Genomic DNA, 18,235 nt, shown 5'->3' with positions numbered 1-18,235 from the left:
TGCGAAGTGAGGGAAGAGAAGGCTGCACATTCCATGACGGTCCACAATAACAAAAAGACAGAAAAGTATAACAAAAAAAAGTTGATACAGTACCTTTTTTTTTAAAAAAAGGTCCATGTCATTCTGATAGATGTTTTCACAGGCTTACAATTTCTGGAAGAAGTTTCCAGTAATAAAATTATTTAAATAATAATAATAATAATAATCCTTGCATTTGATATAGCGCTTTTCACATCGGGAGGACGTCCCAAAGCGCTTCACAGAACACACTGTAAAGTGAATTGACTGTATATTTGTGGGCGAACGCGGCAGCCAATTGCGCACAGCAATGTCCCACAAACAGTCGTGGATTGAAAATGACCAATTTATTATTGTTTTTTGTTTTGGAGGGATTATTATTAGGCTCTGTGGGGAGTAAGGAAACTTGCCCAAGGTTTCGCCCTCTGCCTGGAATTGAACTCAGGTCTCTCGCTTGCAAAGCGAGTGCTCTAACCACTGAGCTACAGGACTCCACAAAGGTAAATGATTCTTTCTGAAAATAGCTGACTATTATTGCAGCATAATCATCAGTCTGGCGCATTTCACTGAATTGTTACCACAGCAATTATATTTCTAAATATTTTATACATCACTGTTGTGCAACACATAAGAATCATCTCCTATAATTACCTTTTTGCAGTAAGGAATATACATCCTCCTTCCCAGAGAAAGAATTTATCAGCAGCCTCAGGATTTTTTTGATAACTTTAAATAATTCTACTGCAATCACTAAAGCTCCCTTTTTATTATTGACCATTAAGGCAATGGAACACCCACAAGACAGCTAAGAAACATTTTGGCCAAGGAGCTGAGAATCAGCTAAGAAATGGAAATTATGAAAAAGTATATTAAAGATAGAACCGACAACAACAACTTGCATGTATATTGCACCCTTCACGCTGGGTAGCGTCCCAGAGCGCTTGACAGTGGCGGAGCACGAGCCAAGCCAGGGGGTGGGGAGGTGACTGGCCAATAGTTTCAATTCACTCTTGGAATAAAACTAGAAAAATATTAGAAATGGAGTAATGTTGTGTTAGCCTGGCTTAACTGGTAGCACTCTCGCCTCCGAGTCAAAGGTTTCTCCCAGTGTCCTGGCCAACAGTCCCTTAACAAAATTGGTCATTCACTTTATGTCTGTTTGTGGGACATTGCTGTGCTCAAATTGGTTGCAGTGTTTGCCCATAAAACACAGACTGACTATAAAACACGGACTGACTACACTTTATAGTATACCATATGAAGTGCTCTGATAGGGCCTCCTCATGTGAAAGATACTGTACCAAACGTAGCAATTATTATTTTTATTATTATTTTAGTGCTGCAATTCCAAACAGATTAAATGTGCTATTTAATAATAATTATTATTAAATAATTTAATAATAATTAAATTATTTAATAAATTATTAACATTTGATATAGCCCTTTTCATGTCTTCTAGACATCTCAAAGTGCTTCACAGAATATACTGTAAAGTGAACTGACTGTATATTTGTGGGTGAAACACAGCAGCCAATTGCACACAGCAGTGTCCTACAAGCAGTCGTGGATTCAGCTTTTGAAGATTATTATGCCCGGAAAAGCGATCCGCCAATTGACTAACAACCTGGTTCCTACTTACTGCTAGGTAAACAGAGGCGCGTGGAGTAAGGAAACTGGCCCACATTTCACCCTGCCGGGAACAGAACCCAGGTCTCTGGTCTATTCGTTAATTCCAATATTTAAATTGGAGGTGAGTGCTCTAACCATTGAGCTACAAGACTCCAATATAAATATTTAAAAATGTAAAGTAGCAGAATTTTGGCACAGTATATTTTAAAAGTAATTAGCACTGAAATTATCCTTGACAAAAATGTTCTTATTTAACAAAGAGAACATTAAAGAATGTTAAAATCAATGATATTCTCCATTAGATATATTGAATTAATTGTTCATAATATTTTCTATTTCATATTTTCTTTTTGCCATCCAATATAATCAAATAAAACTTAAGATGCTGAGAAACAGAATTTCAATTATGAAACCTTTGTTACTAGAAAAATTGTGCAATTAATAATGTTGAAGAGACAAGTGGCATGACAACATCTTCCTTCAATCATGCACAACTCTTGTTAGGGGTTGTGAAACCATCAGAAAGACAAACTAGATCTTAAATTATTGAGCACACTGCACAGTATAGTATGTACATTATAACGTAGCAGAAGCCTTTTCTGGAATCAATTTTAAAAATGTACTGCGAAGATTGCTAAACCTCATTAGATTTTCATGTCACACCTTTCAGCCCTCAATTGCATTATAACAAATAGCATAGTTCCAGAAGTTTTTTTGAGCAGGGTATGAATGAGCATCCAAATGCCACAGAAATTTCTAAATTTGAAAAAGACCTGATGAGATAGTCTTCTATTACAATTTTTTTCAAATTTAAAGTAAAAATGAAAGTTTAGATGAAACGATTTTTATTTCAATTTTTTGAAAAAAAAGGAATAAAGCGCTTTGAGACGTCTTAAAGACGTGATAACGCACTATATCAAATGCAAGGATTATGATTATTATTATGTTAGCTAATTTGTTTGGAAGGTTCAGGCAAAATTGATTTCATTACCTGGATGGAAATGCTCAAGGCACATCTCCCTTTGTGACAGGCATCTCCAATGATGCAACGGATACAGCAACGTACCAGGGGCTTTATAATAGCAAGAGTGCTACTTTAAACAAGTTTAAGATTCACCCCATACCTGTGGGACACTATATTAGCCAGGTACAATACTATGTGTCTAGGGTCAACAGCAACTTTTTTTGGGATCACATTTCGCCCACAAAATATACAGTCAATTCAATGTGGAAGATTGTTGGTTAGGACACTGGGAGAAATGCTCTTTTCAAGTAGTGTCATGGAATCTTTAACGTCCACCTGAACTCTGAAGTGCTGGACAGTCAAGGCTTTGTTTGCACCGTAGCTGGGCATTGGATTCAGGAGGGGTAGGAGTCAAAGGGTTGGGAAGATAACGAAAGGCACAGTCAAAGAGGCAGATCTTGAGACAGACCTTGAAGAAAGCGAGGCAGGGGGTGAGGCAAAGAGATTCTGGGACGGAATGCAAGAGTGGGGCAGAAAGGCAGAAGGCCCAACCGCTGATGGTGGGGTAGGCAGGGCGGGGGATATGAAACAAGCCAGTGTCTGCCGAGGAGCAGGGAGTGGGTGGGTTCGTAGGGTTTAAGAAAGTCACAGAGGAGGGTGGGACAAGACAGTGGAGGCATTTACAAGTGAGTACGAGAATAATAATAATAATAATAATAGGAGAATCTTAAACTCAATGCTCCGGGGGATGGGGAGCCAGTGGAGCTGGGCGTGGATGGGGCTGACAGGCTCGTGAAGCTGGTGCAGGAGAAGACAAGAGCTGCAGACTTCTGAATAATCTGCAGTTGGTGGAGGGAAACGTTGATAATATTTGAAAGCTCAAAGCACAGCAGTTTAAAGGACTGCAAAAAGATAGGGAACACAGTAGTTTCAGATACAGATATTTGCTCTGCATTTCAAAAGTATGCCTCTACAAAATAATTTTTTCAGTCCAGTCCACGCCAAACTGAGAAGAGAGAAAAAATACAATACACAAAATTTCAATTCTTCAGCAAAACTGTAAATTGCCAATCGTGACAAATGATAAAACATACAAGACCCTTCCTTTTTGAAAAAGACATCAGAGTAAGTTATGGTTAATTCGTGAGTGATAAACTTTAGGGTGTGGGTAAAAAAGAAGAGAAGCCCTCCTTCCCCTTTAGAGAGCAGTAAAAATGTAGTATGCACAATGTGTAGTGTTTTTTTCTCATTTTTTCCCAACTGAGAAATCTAGTGCATATTACACATATTTAGATTAACAAAATTCAAGAGATGTAATGTACTTTCTGCAATGAGATAGGAAGAAGATGGAAACATTACAGTATTACTCATTGTTGTGTCAAGTTCTGGGAACCCAACTTTAAGAAAATCAAGGTTGTAAGAAGGATATAAAAGAGATTCACTAGCATGTTACCAGGAATGAGAAGTTGTACTCATTAGAAGTGTCCAGAGAAAAAGGGCCCGTTTTTCTCTGGAGCAAAGAAAGTCAAAAGAAAGCCTGACAGATGTTTTCAAAATTTAGAGTATTCTTTTAAAAAAGGTACTTAGGGGGAAATCTATATTCACTGGTCAATGGGTTAGCAACTAGAAGGCAATTGTTTTTAAAATAACAAAGGGAGTAGTTTTGGGGGAAAATAAAGCGTTATTGGGACATGGAATGCTCTTCCAAAGTAGCTTTCATCATAGATTTTCAAAGGGAATTAGATAAATATTGAAAAGGGAAAATATAAAAGTGTATGGGGAAAAGTCAGGGGAATGGGGGAAGGGTAATCAAGGGATTGAGACTAAGCAGGTAGCTCTTTCAGAGAGCCTGGAGAGGCAAAATGGACAAATGCCCTTCATCTGAACTAAAAAATTCTTACGATTCTGAATACCAGTGAAGTCAACTAGTGGTTCGCTTTACTAAATCATTAATAGTTCCAAGCAACAGAAGCACATTCACAAGACATATCGTTGTATTTGCTTGCCTCAACAGCACCATTGATTTACTGCAACATAAATTTGCATCATACAACAGGATTTTATGATTAGATTCTGCGAATCATGCTAGAATTCTTCTCAGAAAGAAAAAAAGTAAAATGTTTGGAGAGAGTGGAAAGGAGAGAAAAGAATGTGCACCAGCTACCATGGAAGATCAGATGAAGGGTGTGGCATGGGTGTTACCCACCCATTAATGCTGTGTAGAGGTACGATACTGCAGTACTTGACAAAATTGCACATTAAGAACAGAACAAACAACAACTGTTGTTCTAACAATATGGCGTCTGCTTATACCTAATTATTTCTGCTCCATCTAGAGCTGAACAACTGTTGAGGGGGTGGGGCTCAACAATTGCAGAGCAATACCCTGAAGCAAATAAAAGACTTAATCTGTGTTTTTCAGAAGAAAAAATGTCTCCATAGATTTTTGTTTTGCTGAAAGTCAGCAAAAGGCTATTTTAGTTAAAAAGGCAAAACAATTCTGTTTGAATCTGTGAAAACTCAAGTTTTGATGTTAAGATGAGGTTCCATAGGCTGCTCAGGTGGCACTAAACATCCCGTGACATTATTCAACAACATATGTTCAAAAAAGAGAAAGGAGTTTCTCCCACTGTTCTGGCAAAAATCCTTCAGAAAAATTAAAAATGCTCCAAGTCATGGCTTTTTGTGGGGCATTGCTGTGCACAAAATATCTGATGAATTTGCCTACATAGTCACTATACATGATAGCAATTACCTGTGACGTTCAATGCTACATCAGATTCAAAGATTAATTAATTATCTTCAATGAAACAATGCAACAGAGAACTCATACTCATTTGTGGAGTCCTGTAGCTCAGTGGTTAGAGCACTCACTTTACAAGCGAGAGACCTGAGTTCAATTCCAGGCAGAGGGCGAAACCTTGGGCAAGTTTCCTTACTCCACACAGAGCCTAATAATAATCCCCTCCCCAAAAAATAAACAATAATAAAATTGGTCATTTTCAATCTACGACTGTTTGTGGGACATTGCTGTGCGCAATTGGCTGCCGCGTTCGCCCACAAATATACAATCAATTCACTTTACAGTGTGTTCTGTGAAGCGCTTTGGGACGTCCTCCCGACGTGAAAAGCGCTATATCAAATGCAAGGATTATTATTATTATATACCATACAGACGACCCACAACTTCCTTTCACACGACTGCAATTATCTGTACCAGCTCAGTAGATTTTTTTCTTATTAAACGAAATCTGTAAAAGCAGAAATTGTGGTCTGCCTGTACCAAGTGAGTACCATCCCACAGCACTCCCAGTTTAGGGCTTGTAAAGAAACTACCTGTAATTTGCATTCATGTAAATTGTGGAGTCCTGTAGCTCAGTGGTTGAGCACTCGCTTTGCAAGCTCGAGACCTGAGTTCAATTCCAGGCAGAGGGCGAAACCTTGGGCAAGTTTCCTTACTCCACACAGAGCCTAATAATAATCCCTCCAAAACCAAAAAACAATAATAAATTGGTCATTTTCAATCCACGACTGTTTGTGGGACATTGCTGTGCGCAATTGGCTGCCGCGTTCGCCCACAAATATACAGTCAATTCACTTTACAGTGTGTTCTGTGAAGCGCTTTGGGACGTCCTCCCGACGTGAAAAGCGCTATATCAAATGCAAGGATTATTATTATTATTATTATTATGTACGTTGAGTTTCAAGGTCAAACAGTCAAAGCCTGTGTATCGGCTGAAAAATGAATCAGAAACAGCACTTTCTGGCCTGAGAAACATTTTATGCCTCCTATAAGCACAGGCAGTTTGTAAACATTTGATGAAATAATTGCCAAATGCCAAAATTCATGTGTGTGGATCAAGTTAAGTTTTGCTCTTCAACATTACGATTCAAATTAGAGGATGGGTTGGTGGAACCCCTGAAGATTAAGGAGTCAAAAGATCTACATTTTCAATACAAATCTGCTAGCAACTGAGGATATATTCTGTCCCTATCTCTCAGAGTCTTCCATGATCTACGATCATGAATATCCAGGAGGAGGATGTCAGTCCAGCACAGACTTTGCCCATGGAACTTACAAAGAGATAGAAAAACTGCAAATAAAATAAACTCTAGACGTATATAGAGTACAAAGTATGAAGGCAATTAACCAGCGAGTGCCATGATGTATTCTATATTTATCCCTCGCCTGAAACTATTTTTGTGAAGCTCCACCTTTCAAAAATTATTATGTACTCCATTGGTGTACTGTGATGTGGTTCCTTTGTGGGGACATCGTAGAACAGTCCAAAATAGCTATTATAATAGCCCAGTCCAAAAGCCATCAGTTATTCTTGAAGGCTTTCAAAAGTTTACTCCATTTTCACTGAATCAATAGGGAAACAATATTTTATTAAAATACTACAATATTTTAAAACTTTACTGAATATAATTATTATTCAGTTTACCTATGCAGCAAGTTTGCCTCAGAGTCAGAAGGTTGTGAGTTCAACTTCCACGTGAGCATTTGAACTCAATAGGCTGTTGAATATTCAGTTACTGGACGCTCCAGTGCAGTAGTAGAGAAGAACTGCCTTGTCAGGGTTGTTGTCTTTCAGATGAGACATTAAACTGAGATGTCATCTACCTGTCCTCAGGTGGATGCTAAATGGCCCCATGACACTGGTCAAAATAAGACAGGAGTTTCCAGTGTCCAAGGTCAGCAATCCTTCAGAATAAATCATTCACATGATGGTTGTTTGGGAGAAAAACAATGGTTCCCATGTTTGCCCACAAAACAAACATTACACATGACATTATTGAAGTGCATGGAGACCCTGCAGCATCATAATAAAATATATTCTGAAAAATGCTGCTTATGTATTTCACTTAGACTACTCCTTTACAATGAAGATGCAATGAGTTCGCTCTTTGGGCAGCACAGGAAATGCCTTATGGTGAGAGAAATGATTCTGAATGGAGGAATTATATTAATAATAATCCTAATAATCCTTGCATTTGATATAGCGCTTTTCACTTCTAGATGTCTCAAAACGCTTCACAGAATACACTGTAAAGTGAATTAACTGTATATATTGTGAGCAAAACGCGGAAGCCAGTTGCATATAGCAGTGTCCCACAAACAGTCGTAGATTGAGTGACCAAATTATTATTGTTTTTTTTGAGGGATTAATATCAGGGTGTGGAGTAAGGAAACTTGCTCAAGGTTTTGGCCTGCCAGGAATCAAACCCAGTTCTATTGCTTGCGAGGTGAGTGCTCTAGCCACTGAGCTACAGGACTCCGATTGAAAATATTGAAAGGTATGCACAACCATTTATAATCATGCACATTGGATGTGCGCATTAATACAATTTCTAAATGTATGTACCAATTACCATCATTAATTACATCTTGTGCAATTACCAATGAGACTGTGCATTTATCCAGTAGAGGCAATGCAGATGCAATTGGAAAGCAGACAATCCAAATACCCTTCTTATTATTTCCTTTCCAGATCCTTCAAAATTCTGAGAGCCAACCAGTAGACATTCATTCACATGAATGAATGTCATTCAAACCCTGTTATGCATTACACTTCTTGCAATGTGATAATAAGAATATCATTTTAATCTTCAACTCATATTGATAAAGCCGTTGATTTTGGATGAACATCAGCAGATCATTCATCGTTTTAGCAAATCATTGTGTAAAAAAATCTATGCAATTAACTGAGTAATTCTATCTCTTTTAATTAAACATTTAAGTGCTTGGTTGACCATGGAAAAACCTGCAAGCTGTGCCACAGTAGAGCATATAATTAACTCAAACCTGGATTCAACAGATTCAAGTTGCTCTTTTTTTTAAAAAAAGGACTGAGGCAACACTTTGCCACAAAAATATTTGATTGCTCAGAGTAATGTAAAAATTGTTTTCATAATTTTGTACTTTCTCATATTTTAGCGCTAACTATTTACAGTGGATTATACGAATAGTTAGATCAAACTTCCATAGTGTTTAAAAATGCAAGATACCAAATGCTAAACATTTTTTTTAGATTGAAAATGTTCATACAGTTGACATTTTCCCCAGATTTTTACAGCTCCTGTATCATAAGTTACCATGTTTTTCATTTGTTTTTTGCTTCCCCACTTACTTTTTGTAGATCTCGTATGAGAAATGTAAATGTTGTGTTCATGTGAATGGTATAGTTGATGAGTACTGTAAATACTAATTTCTCATGAGATTCCAAGTCAATCTCATGAGTCAAGATAACACTTATATTGAGACCAAATATCCTGTACTCTAGCAATAGAACTCCAATGAATTAAACATTTAATTAAAAGCAATAGAATTACTCAGTTAATTGTTTTACACAATGATCTGCTAAGACGGTGAATGTACTTCTGCTGTTCATCCAAAATCAACTGCTTTACTGATATGAGTTGAAGATTAAAATAATATTCTTATCATCACATTGCAACAAGTGCAATGCATAACAGGATTTGAATGACCCAAATATCTACAGGTTGGCTCACAGACAAATCAGTAAATCATTTAGATGCCCCAAAAGAACTTTACAAAAGAACATGTTGTACTGGAAGGACGCCAGTTTAGAGTTCTTTCAAAATATGTTAAATTTTGAACATGAAATTCACTTGTACAGAGTTCATTTGATGGCCTTTTAAATAATTAAAACACACCCCATCAGGAGGGCTGGGGTGTGTTGTATGAGCTTCAGTCCAACTTGGGGCTTGAATTCACAAACCTTTCGACAATAAAATAATCAAGATATAGATGGAAATACAGCTGTGAATGTTCTATTGAAAAGCTTTTAGAAATCTAAGTATTTTGGTCTTAGTACAAAAACACACATCTTTGTTATGCTTGTAAAATATATTTTATATATCTGGAGCAGTGACAAGTCAAATTACATGCTAATCATATAAAAGATTGATGTGATTTACATAGTTGGAAGGGTCATAGCCCATAATGCCATCAGTGTAATATATATACAGCACAAGTTTCCTAAGGGTGTAAACTCCACTTAAAAAGGTAAAGCAAAGTGTTTCAGTGAGTTTAAAAAAGTTTCAATCAAACATCTCACCCGTCCAAACATGTCTCTGAATAGGTAAATTAGCTGTCATTTGATATTTATTCATTTTGTGATAATAAGTTGCAGTTGGACATGGGAAGTTAGTTGGTCTGCGCCAGGGTACTGATTTTTAGTCACCAGCAGTCCACAAGAGACCCTAACAAGATGCTTAGTAATGGTTGGCCTGCTGTAATTCGACATGCTATAAGGCACCTGTACACTTGCTTCATTCAATTTCATTACCCTCTTACAAAATCAGTAATTAGAGCTGATGGTGCAGAAAAATGGAGATTGGCTTCCAGTTTTAGATTTCAGGCATCTGCAGGTTCTGTTCTAAAATGGGTATGAACCCATAACCTTGTGACTCAGAGAGGCTGAGTTAGAAGGTTATGGGAGTGTTACCAACTGAGCCAGTATGATAGTTTTTCAGCTAAATGGACCACAACGGTCCTAATAAGACGTTAGATTTTATATGACACTATCATAATGTCAGCCTGGCTCAGTGGTAACACTCTTGCCTCGGAGTCAGAAGGTTGTGATGGTTCACTTAGGGACTTGGAATCACATAATCTAAGCTGACACAGCCTGTTTTGGTGGACATTAAAGATCCCATGGTACTATTCAAAAAGAGAAGGGAGTTTTTCCCAGTGTCCTGTTGAACAGATCCCCCAAATAAAACTGGTCACTCACTCCATGGCTATTTGTGGGACAATGCTGTGCTGGCTGTGCGTTTCACCCACAAAATACTCAGTCATTAAAGAATATTCTGTGAAGTGCTTTGAGACATTGTCTAGACAAGATGAGGTGCTTAAATCAAATGCAAAGATCAATATTTATTATAGATTGAGAAGAAGAGTAAGTATTATAATGATAATAATCCTTACATTTGGTACAGCTCCTTATCCCTTTCGGAAGGACATCTCAAAGCACTTCACAAGAATTACTGTGAAATGAAGTGATTGTGTATTTCTAGGCAAACATGGCAGCACAATTGTGCATTGCAATGTCCCACAAACAGCCATGAAACAAATGACCAATTTTATTTGGGGATTATTGGCTGGGACAGCAGGACAGTTGGCTGCGACCTTTTCGAATAGTGTAAAATTCACATAATTCATATCAGTCGAGACCCATAACATTTAATAGCACGTACACGAAGTCCGAGTTGCAGGCAAACTGTATAAATCTGATTTGATCAATAATCTACACTGCGCAAGCGTGATTTGATGCAGCCTGTAAATGCACCGTCACTTTAGCCATTGAGTGCGCATGCGTTGATGGGTCAAGACTATGTTTCCCGTTTCTATGCATCTTGATCCACGTGCCACGTTGCCAAGTGCGAACTTACTGTCAAGTTTTGGAATGGAGTTCTTCTGCACGTGTCGACGGATCAAACAGACTATGTTTCCTGCGATTCAACGCAGCCGGCCGGTAAGTGCACATGAGGAGACGGGTCAGGATGTAATTTCCCGCGATTCAAGGTGGCTGGAAAATGGGGGAGTAATGGATGGTAAGAGAGTAGCAATACGAGGTGATTAACATGAGTAGTGCAAAGAAATCTAAGTGGTTTTGGTAGTAAATTGAATAGGATTCGGTGAAGGCACGACTTAGGTGATTATGTGATTCAGAAAGACTTATCAGAGCTTTACTGTTGTGCCATGGGATCTTTAACGTCCACCTGAACAGTCAGATGGGAACTTGGTTTAATGTCTCATCCAAAAGACAGCGCTTCCGACAATGCAACACTCCCTTATCCCTCATCACTGCATTGGAGTGTCACTTTAGATTACACAAGTTCAAGGCCTGACCGGGATTTGAACCCACAACCTTCTGACTCAGAGGCGAGTACTACTCCTAAATCAAGCTGACACACTTATATACAATACAATATAAAATTAAATTTGTATAGAGGCTTTCACTTCGGGAGGATATCCCAAGGTACTGGACAGTCAGGGATTTGGAACACCGATGATGGAGTGGGCCAGGCAGACAGGTTGATATGGGGTTAGCAGGTCATAGAGGTAGGAAGAAGCAAGTCCGCGGAGGGCCTTGAAGGTGGTGCTGAGCCAGTGGAGCTGGGTGGGGGTGACGTGTCACGGAGCCTCGTGTGGGAGAAGACACGACCTGCAGTGTTCTGAATGATCTGCAGCTCGTGGAGGGAAGACTTGGGAAAGCCGACAAGCAGAGAGTTGGTGTAGTCGAGCCTAGATACGATGAATGCGTGGGTGAGGGTTTCGGCAACCTGAGGGATGAGGCAGTGGCAAAGCCAGGAGATGTTGCAGAGATGGGGGAAAGCATGGATGTGGGATAGAAAGGATAATTGTGGGTCAAACAAGATGCCAAGTTTCCGGACTGGCTCAGTGAGGTGGAGTGTGCATCCTTAGATGGTGATGCTGTCAGTGCCTGAGGTGAGGAGGCGCTGACGGGAGCCAATCAGGAGAGCCTCGGTCTTGTTGATGTTCAACTATGGAAAGTTAGCTCTCATCCAGGACTTGATGACTGACAGACATTCTGTCAGGATTACAGTGGTCCCAGAGTCGAGGGTGGAGGTAGAGATAGAGTTGCGTGTTATCTGCATACATGTGGAAGTTGACCTGATGTCTGCGGATGATGTCACCAAGAGGGAGCATTTACATGTTGAAGAGGAGAGGACCAAGGGTAGAGGCCTGAGGAACGCTGCACGAGAGTGGAGGGGGCTGGAGGAGAAGTTTTTTGTGGAGACAAAGTGGAGACGGTGTGAGAGATAAGATATGAACCACTCAAGGACAAAACCATGAAGGTTGAGGTGAGAGGAGCGGCAGTGGAGGAGGATAGAGTGGTCAATAGTATTAAGGGCAGCAGACAAATCAAGGAAGACGAGGAGATGAGGGATAGGGGTGATAACAGCTGATTTTAACGGGGTGGGAATGGTGCCAGTGGACAGGAGAGGCTGATGATGTCTGTGAGTAGAAGGGAAAGCAGATGGAGCTGGGAGGTAAGGAGAGGGGAATAGATGGGGGTCAAGGGAGCAGATGGTGAGTTTCATGTGGGTTATAATGGCGGTGAGAGAGGAGGGGGAGACAGGTTTGAAGGTGTGTAGTGAGAGATGGGTAGGGCCGGGAGTGTGAGGGGGTAGCAGTTGGAAGGGCAGATCCCCTCGATTTGTATAATGCCAAGCACGAAAACTGTACCCATCAACTCCGTGGGACATTACATATTATGAGAAATGGGCTTAGATTGCACAGAATAGAAATGAAAACAATCCTACCTCTGTACATATAAAAACCTGGTGATGCAGAAGATTTATTTTCCCCCAAAAAAAGTAAGGGCATGACCAACACTAATGTATTTTTGAAACCATTATTTGACCATCTGGTTGGTTTCTGGGCATTTTGACTGGCCAAATATAATAATATTCCTCCCATACACAGTCAATTCACAGTACGGTATATTCTGTGAAGCGTTTTGAGACATTTGGAAGACGTGGTAAGACACTATATCAAATGCAAGGATTATTATTATTATTGTAAAATAGCAACCGTCAAGAATATGGCAGTAGATCTATTTTTATTCCACACGAATCTGAATGGACAAAACCAGAAGGTGCACGTTCTTGGTACTCCGAAATCAAGGAATAAGGTTAAAAATCCATTCAGAATTTTGCATATTCCATTCATGGAAATTCTGCTTTCAGTATCCGATGCTGAACAGCTTTGCGAGACGACTAACTTTTAACCTCAAAAAAAAAACTTGCTGCTAGAGAAACGGATGCATCGTTTGAGGCCGATTTTAACGCATTAAAGCCGCGATGTTCAAAAAGCTTAACATGCTTTTGCGACACGTGTGCAGCGACCGAAGAGAAGCCAGACTGCCCTAACGTGGTTTTAGCGGACGGCTGCACCAACCAACATTACAAAATTCAGCCATTGAAACCCAACACCTAAGCACATACACAAGACGTACGCGCGTACATCGACGTAAGCGGGAATATTTACGGCGGCGTTAAACACGCGTGAGTCATTTCAGACTGACGTTTCACCGAAAACCTGGAGAAAAACAACGCATCAGCGAAACCAGAGGAATCGCTGTGGTGCGTGAAACGCAAGAGAAGTTTTCTCAGAATCTATCTATCCATTGCAACTGCATTCAGTTGCAATAGATTGTTTTTTTTAAAAAAAAAGAAGTCAAGACGAAGCAAAAAAGCCAGCAAACCGGGGCACCATGCCCCGGCTTTTAAAGGGTTAGCGTAACACATGGCTAAAGTGCCAAGTTTCGAAAATGCGACGTTGCGGGAAACAACGAACGAACGAACCCAGGTCGGGATACTCACTTTCGTTCTCCCGTTGATGTTGTAAGTGCCGAGTTTCCCGTTGCAATGTCTGATCAGATCATCCATATTGCTCATTAAAAGTCCGATCTGCGCGCAGCCCGGCTCCTTGCCGTCCACCCAGGTGATCTGATCCCCTCGGATGTCCTTGGACGAGTCTCCCTTCTGGTTCACCAGCTGGCCGTCCGTGAAGCGGCCGCTCAGGTGCAGCTCCTTCACCTCCCGCAGGATGCTGTCGCCCTTCTCCTCCCCGAGGAAGTTGTCCACCACGCAGATGCCGTGCTTGTTGATGCAGGGCACGATGTACTCCAGCACCAGCTTCTGGGAGCCGCTGCCGCTCTGGCCGTGCGGGCCCGGCTCGACCTGGCTGCTGAGCATGGTGTCGGGCAGCGGACCTGCCGCTGGCTCCTCGCCCTTGTCCACCTCTCCCCTGACCCTCTGCCCGCTGGGGTTGGGGGGACCGGGCGTCTGGCACGTCCGCTGTCCGTTGACGGCCTCCGGAGCCTGCGGCCGGGAATGCCCGCCCCCGGTTGCCGCACTCGCCTTGTCCTCTGCCGGGCGGTCCCGCTGCTGAGGCGTCTCCTTGCAGACCTGCTTGTGCTTCTTCCAGTGCTGTTTCTGGTGCTCTTTGCTGCAGTAGAAAGAGCTCTTGCAGCGGCCGCACAGCAGCAGGTTCTCCATTTTGCCGCACAGCCCGCAGCTCTGGCTCTGCAGTGCGGGCTCGTCGGGCGGCGGCGGCGGCGGCGGCGGCGGGGTGTCGGCAGGGGGCTCGCCGGGAGTTACGCCAGGCTTGCTGGCCATGGAGGAGAGCGGTGGGGGGGGGGGGGGGAAGAAACGGTGCGGATCCGGGTCAGGTAGAAAAACATACACAAAGGAGCCGGACAGGGAGTGAAAGGGGTAAAGGGCAGGAAGGGAAGGGAAGGGGAAGGGAAAGGAGGCTCAACCTGCTCCTCCGATACAGCAACGGGCGGCGCTGCTCTCCGCGCTGCGACGCGCGCGCGAGCCACCGCTCGCTCTGCGCCTCGCGGGAGAGTTAACGGTCGCCCGAGACCCAACTGCCGCTCGTCACAGACATCTTTCAAATCGTAACCGCCGCCGCCGCCGCCGCCTCGCGCGGTGCTGTGCGAGGGGGAGGAGAGGGGAGGGGAGGAGAGGGGAGGGAGGGGGTGGGGCGGGAGGGGAGAAGCGACCCCACCTCCTCGCTGTTTTAAAATTGTTCGTTCTTCGGTAAGTATTCGAGTAAAGACGCCCCCGACGCCCTTGTCATTTCTGGAGCCCGAATCGGGCGAAGTTCCCGAGCGACGGTGATCGAGAGAAAGAGCGAGAGAGAGAGAGAGAGAGCGAAGTGTCAGAGGACCGGCGGCGGCGGCGGCGTGGTTCGTTTTTCCTTCATCCGCTCCGGCTCCGCCCGAATCAGGTACTGACAGCCCCGGGGAGGCGGGGCCGACATTAGTAGCCCCAAATCCATCGGATACCAGCCCGAAAGAAGCCCAACGCTACAAGTCGCCCACACCATAGAGGGTGACCGATTTAGGTGGGCGCTTTTCAACACCGTAAGGGGGGAAAAAAAAAAGGTCTTCAAAAGGGAAAGAAAATATTTTACAGTTTTAATTTTTTTTTAAACAAAACCCCCCCCCCCCCCCCGAAAAACCGGGCACCAACCGGCCCCAGAGTTGCTTTCTCGCGCGCAAGACAACAAAAATCGCCCAATCGGGCGTGAACTCGCCCAACCTGCCGAATGTGCTCCCCGGAGCGCGGGTCACGTAAGTAGCAGCAGCGCCATCCAGCGACCGAGTGGTTTAACGTCTCATCTGAAGGGACCGCACCTCCCGACAATGCAACACGTCCCTCTCGCAGCTGAGACGGTGTGAGTTCAAGTCCCCAAATGTGGGATTTGAGCCCACAACCTTCTGACTCAGAAGGTGGGAGTGCTACCACTGAGCCAAGCTGACACACTAAAACTGAATAGTCAGTATTTAATAATAATAATAATAATCCTTGCATTTGATATAGCGCTTTTCACGTCGGGAGGACGTCCCAAAGCGCTTCACAGAACACACTGTAAAGTGAATTGACTGTATATTTGTGGGCGAACGCGGCAGCCAATTGTGCACAGCAATGTCCCACAAACAGTCTTAGATTGAAAATGACCAATTTATTATTGTTTTGGGGGTTTTTTTTGGAGGGATTATTATTAAGCTCTGTGTGGAGTAAGGAAACTTGCCCAAGGTTTCACCCTCTGCCTGGAATTGAACTCTGGTCTCTCACTTGAAAGCGAGGCTCTAACCACTGAGCTACAGGACTCCACTATTTCTAGTTTTAGTTCACATTTTCAATATTCCTAATTTTTCTCCTTTTCCTTTTTTTGTTCTATATTTATAAAATAAGCAAGAAAAATGTTTACTAAACTAGTGTCATAACTAGTGTCAATTAACACACAGTTCGTCTGTAATTTCATTTCAACATAGAAATTGATATAAATCAAAAATGTATAAAATCAAAAATCACGAATCTCATTTAAAGGACATGAGAATGCTGAAATTCTGTATTTTAATAAAACAAAAGCCATGCTTTCAAAACAACATAATGACAGTGTTGTAGTTTATTACAGACACATCAGTATATATGTGCAACAAATCTACAAGTATTGCATATCGTTAAAAGTAAAGAAATACCAAAATAAAAAAGGAAACCATGTACACAATATATTCCATGTACACTATAGGAATTATTTTGCAATATAGCAATTTTTAAAATCTAAAGAAATACTGTACTAGTAAGTTTCAAACAGTTGTGAGGAGGACAAGTTTAAGGTATAGATTAAATGCATCAAAACAATAATTCACTGGAGGCATTATTAGTTAACTATTTATATTGTGTATTTGCAGTACTGATCTGTAAACAAGCAAAAGGTACAAAAAAGGCAGAGACTGAATAGTTCACATATAAAATATACAGTCACGACACTTTATCATAAATCCTGTGGGGTGCTTTGAGACCTCCTAACACAAAGGCACTATTGTTTATCAAAAGCAGTGATTATTACTATAATTCTTATTATTGCCCAGGAAATGTAAATACATCTATATTTCAATGGCTTATTTCTAAATAGCTTTGATTCCTTTTATAGAGTTATTTTATCAAACCAGATGTTTCATCAGTTCATGTATACAAAACTTACATCATAATCCTACAGATTTTATTCGTAAATTATTTTTGTATTATGAAAGCTATTAGCTGATTTATAAATGTTTGTAAATACTGTGTCTGCTGACAATGCTTCTCCTTGTATCAATAACCAAGTAATTGTTTGTTGATTTTTAAAAATCACTACTTAATACTGTTTTTTTAATCTCTTGTCACCATGTTCTCTGAGACCACTATTAAATAGCAAGATTTCTATCCTCAGCTTATAATAATAATATATTATTTTTTCAGCTACATCTTGACTATGCTGCTTTATAAACCTTAAGGAGTGATGGTTGTCAAATTTGAACTTTTCTGCCCGTTTCTTTATCTTATAATAATAATAATCCTTGCATTTGATATAGTGCTTTTCGCATCTTCTAGATGTCTCAAAACATTTCACAGAATAGACTGAAAAGTGAACTGACTGTATATTTGTGGGTGAAACACGGGAGCCAATTGCGCACAGTAATGTCCCACAGACAGTCGTGGATTGAAAATAACCAATTTATTATTGTTTTTTTTGGAGGGATTATTATTAGGCTCTGTGTGGAGTAAGGAAACTTGCCCAAGGTTTCGCCCTCTGCCTGGAATTGAACCCAGGTATCTCGTAGCTCTTAATCACTTAATCATGTTGTGGAGCAGAGGGATCCAGTGATGCACAGGTATAGATTCAGTTCATGCTCATCTCAGTGCTCTAACCACTGAGCTACAGAACCCCATTGTTCCTCCATAAATTGATTCTAATTCAGTGATATACTTAAATATGTTTAGATAGTTTGAAATGATTGCGTCCCCAAACCATACTTTACAGGAAAAAATATTTCTCATTTGTCTGCTGGCTGGTCAAAGTGACTTGTTTTCTGTGAACCATTTTATTCATGGATGCACAATCACGTAAGAGGCTGGAGTATTACAAGTTAGCCAATGCAACTATTTAATCCATAACTTCATCCAATAAAGAATTCTGAATAGATTCTTACATTTGACATAGTGCCTTATCACATTGTCAAAATGCTTCACAGGATTTTACCGTCAACTTGACACAGTATTGTCATG

General features: G+C 41.2%; 1 protein-coding gene across 2 annotated transcripts in view; it reads right to left on the bottom strand.

The window, feature by feature from the left end:
- Positions 1 to 15,091, bottom strand: part of egln1a (egl-9 family hypoxia-inducible factor 1a) — a 48,399-nt gene extending 33,308 nt beyond the window's left edge. For both annotated transcript variants that reach the window (XR_487907.2, XM_007893853.2), the window contains exon 1: positions 13,994 to 15,091. Coding sequence is in view for 1 of the 2 variants with exons in the window: in XM_007893853.2 (XP_007892044.2) it covers positions 13,994 to 14,791 (798 nt within the window). In the remaining variant the exon portion in view is untranslated. The remainder of the gene's footprint in view (positions 1 to 13,993) is intronic.
- Positions 15,092 to 18,235: the final 3,144 nt, after the last annotated feature.

The sequence above is a fragment of the Callorhinchus milii genome, unplaced genomic scaffold (genome assembly GCF_018977255.1).
Source record: "Callorhinchus milii isolate IMCB2004 unplaced genomic scaffold, IMCB_Cmil_1.0 Scaffold3, whole genome shotgun sequence".
Lineage (NCBI taxonomy): Eukaryota > Metazoa > Chordata > Chondrichthyes > Chimaeriformes > Callorhinchidae > Callorhinchus > Callorhinchus milii.
The sequence above is the reverse complement of the archived record's forward strand: the minus strand, read 5'-3'. Positions and strand labels throughout refer to the sequence as shown.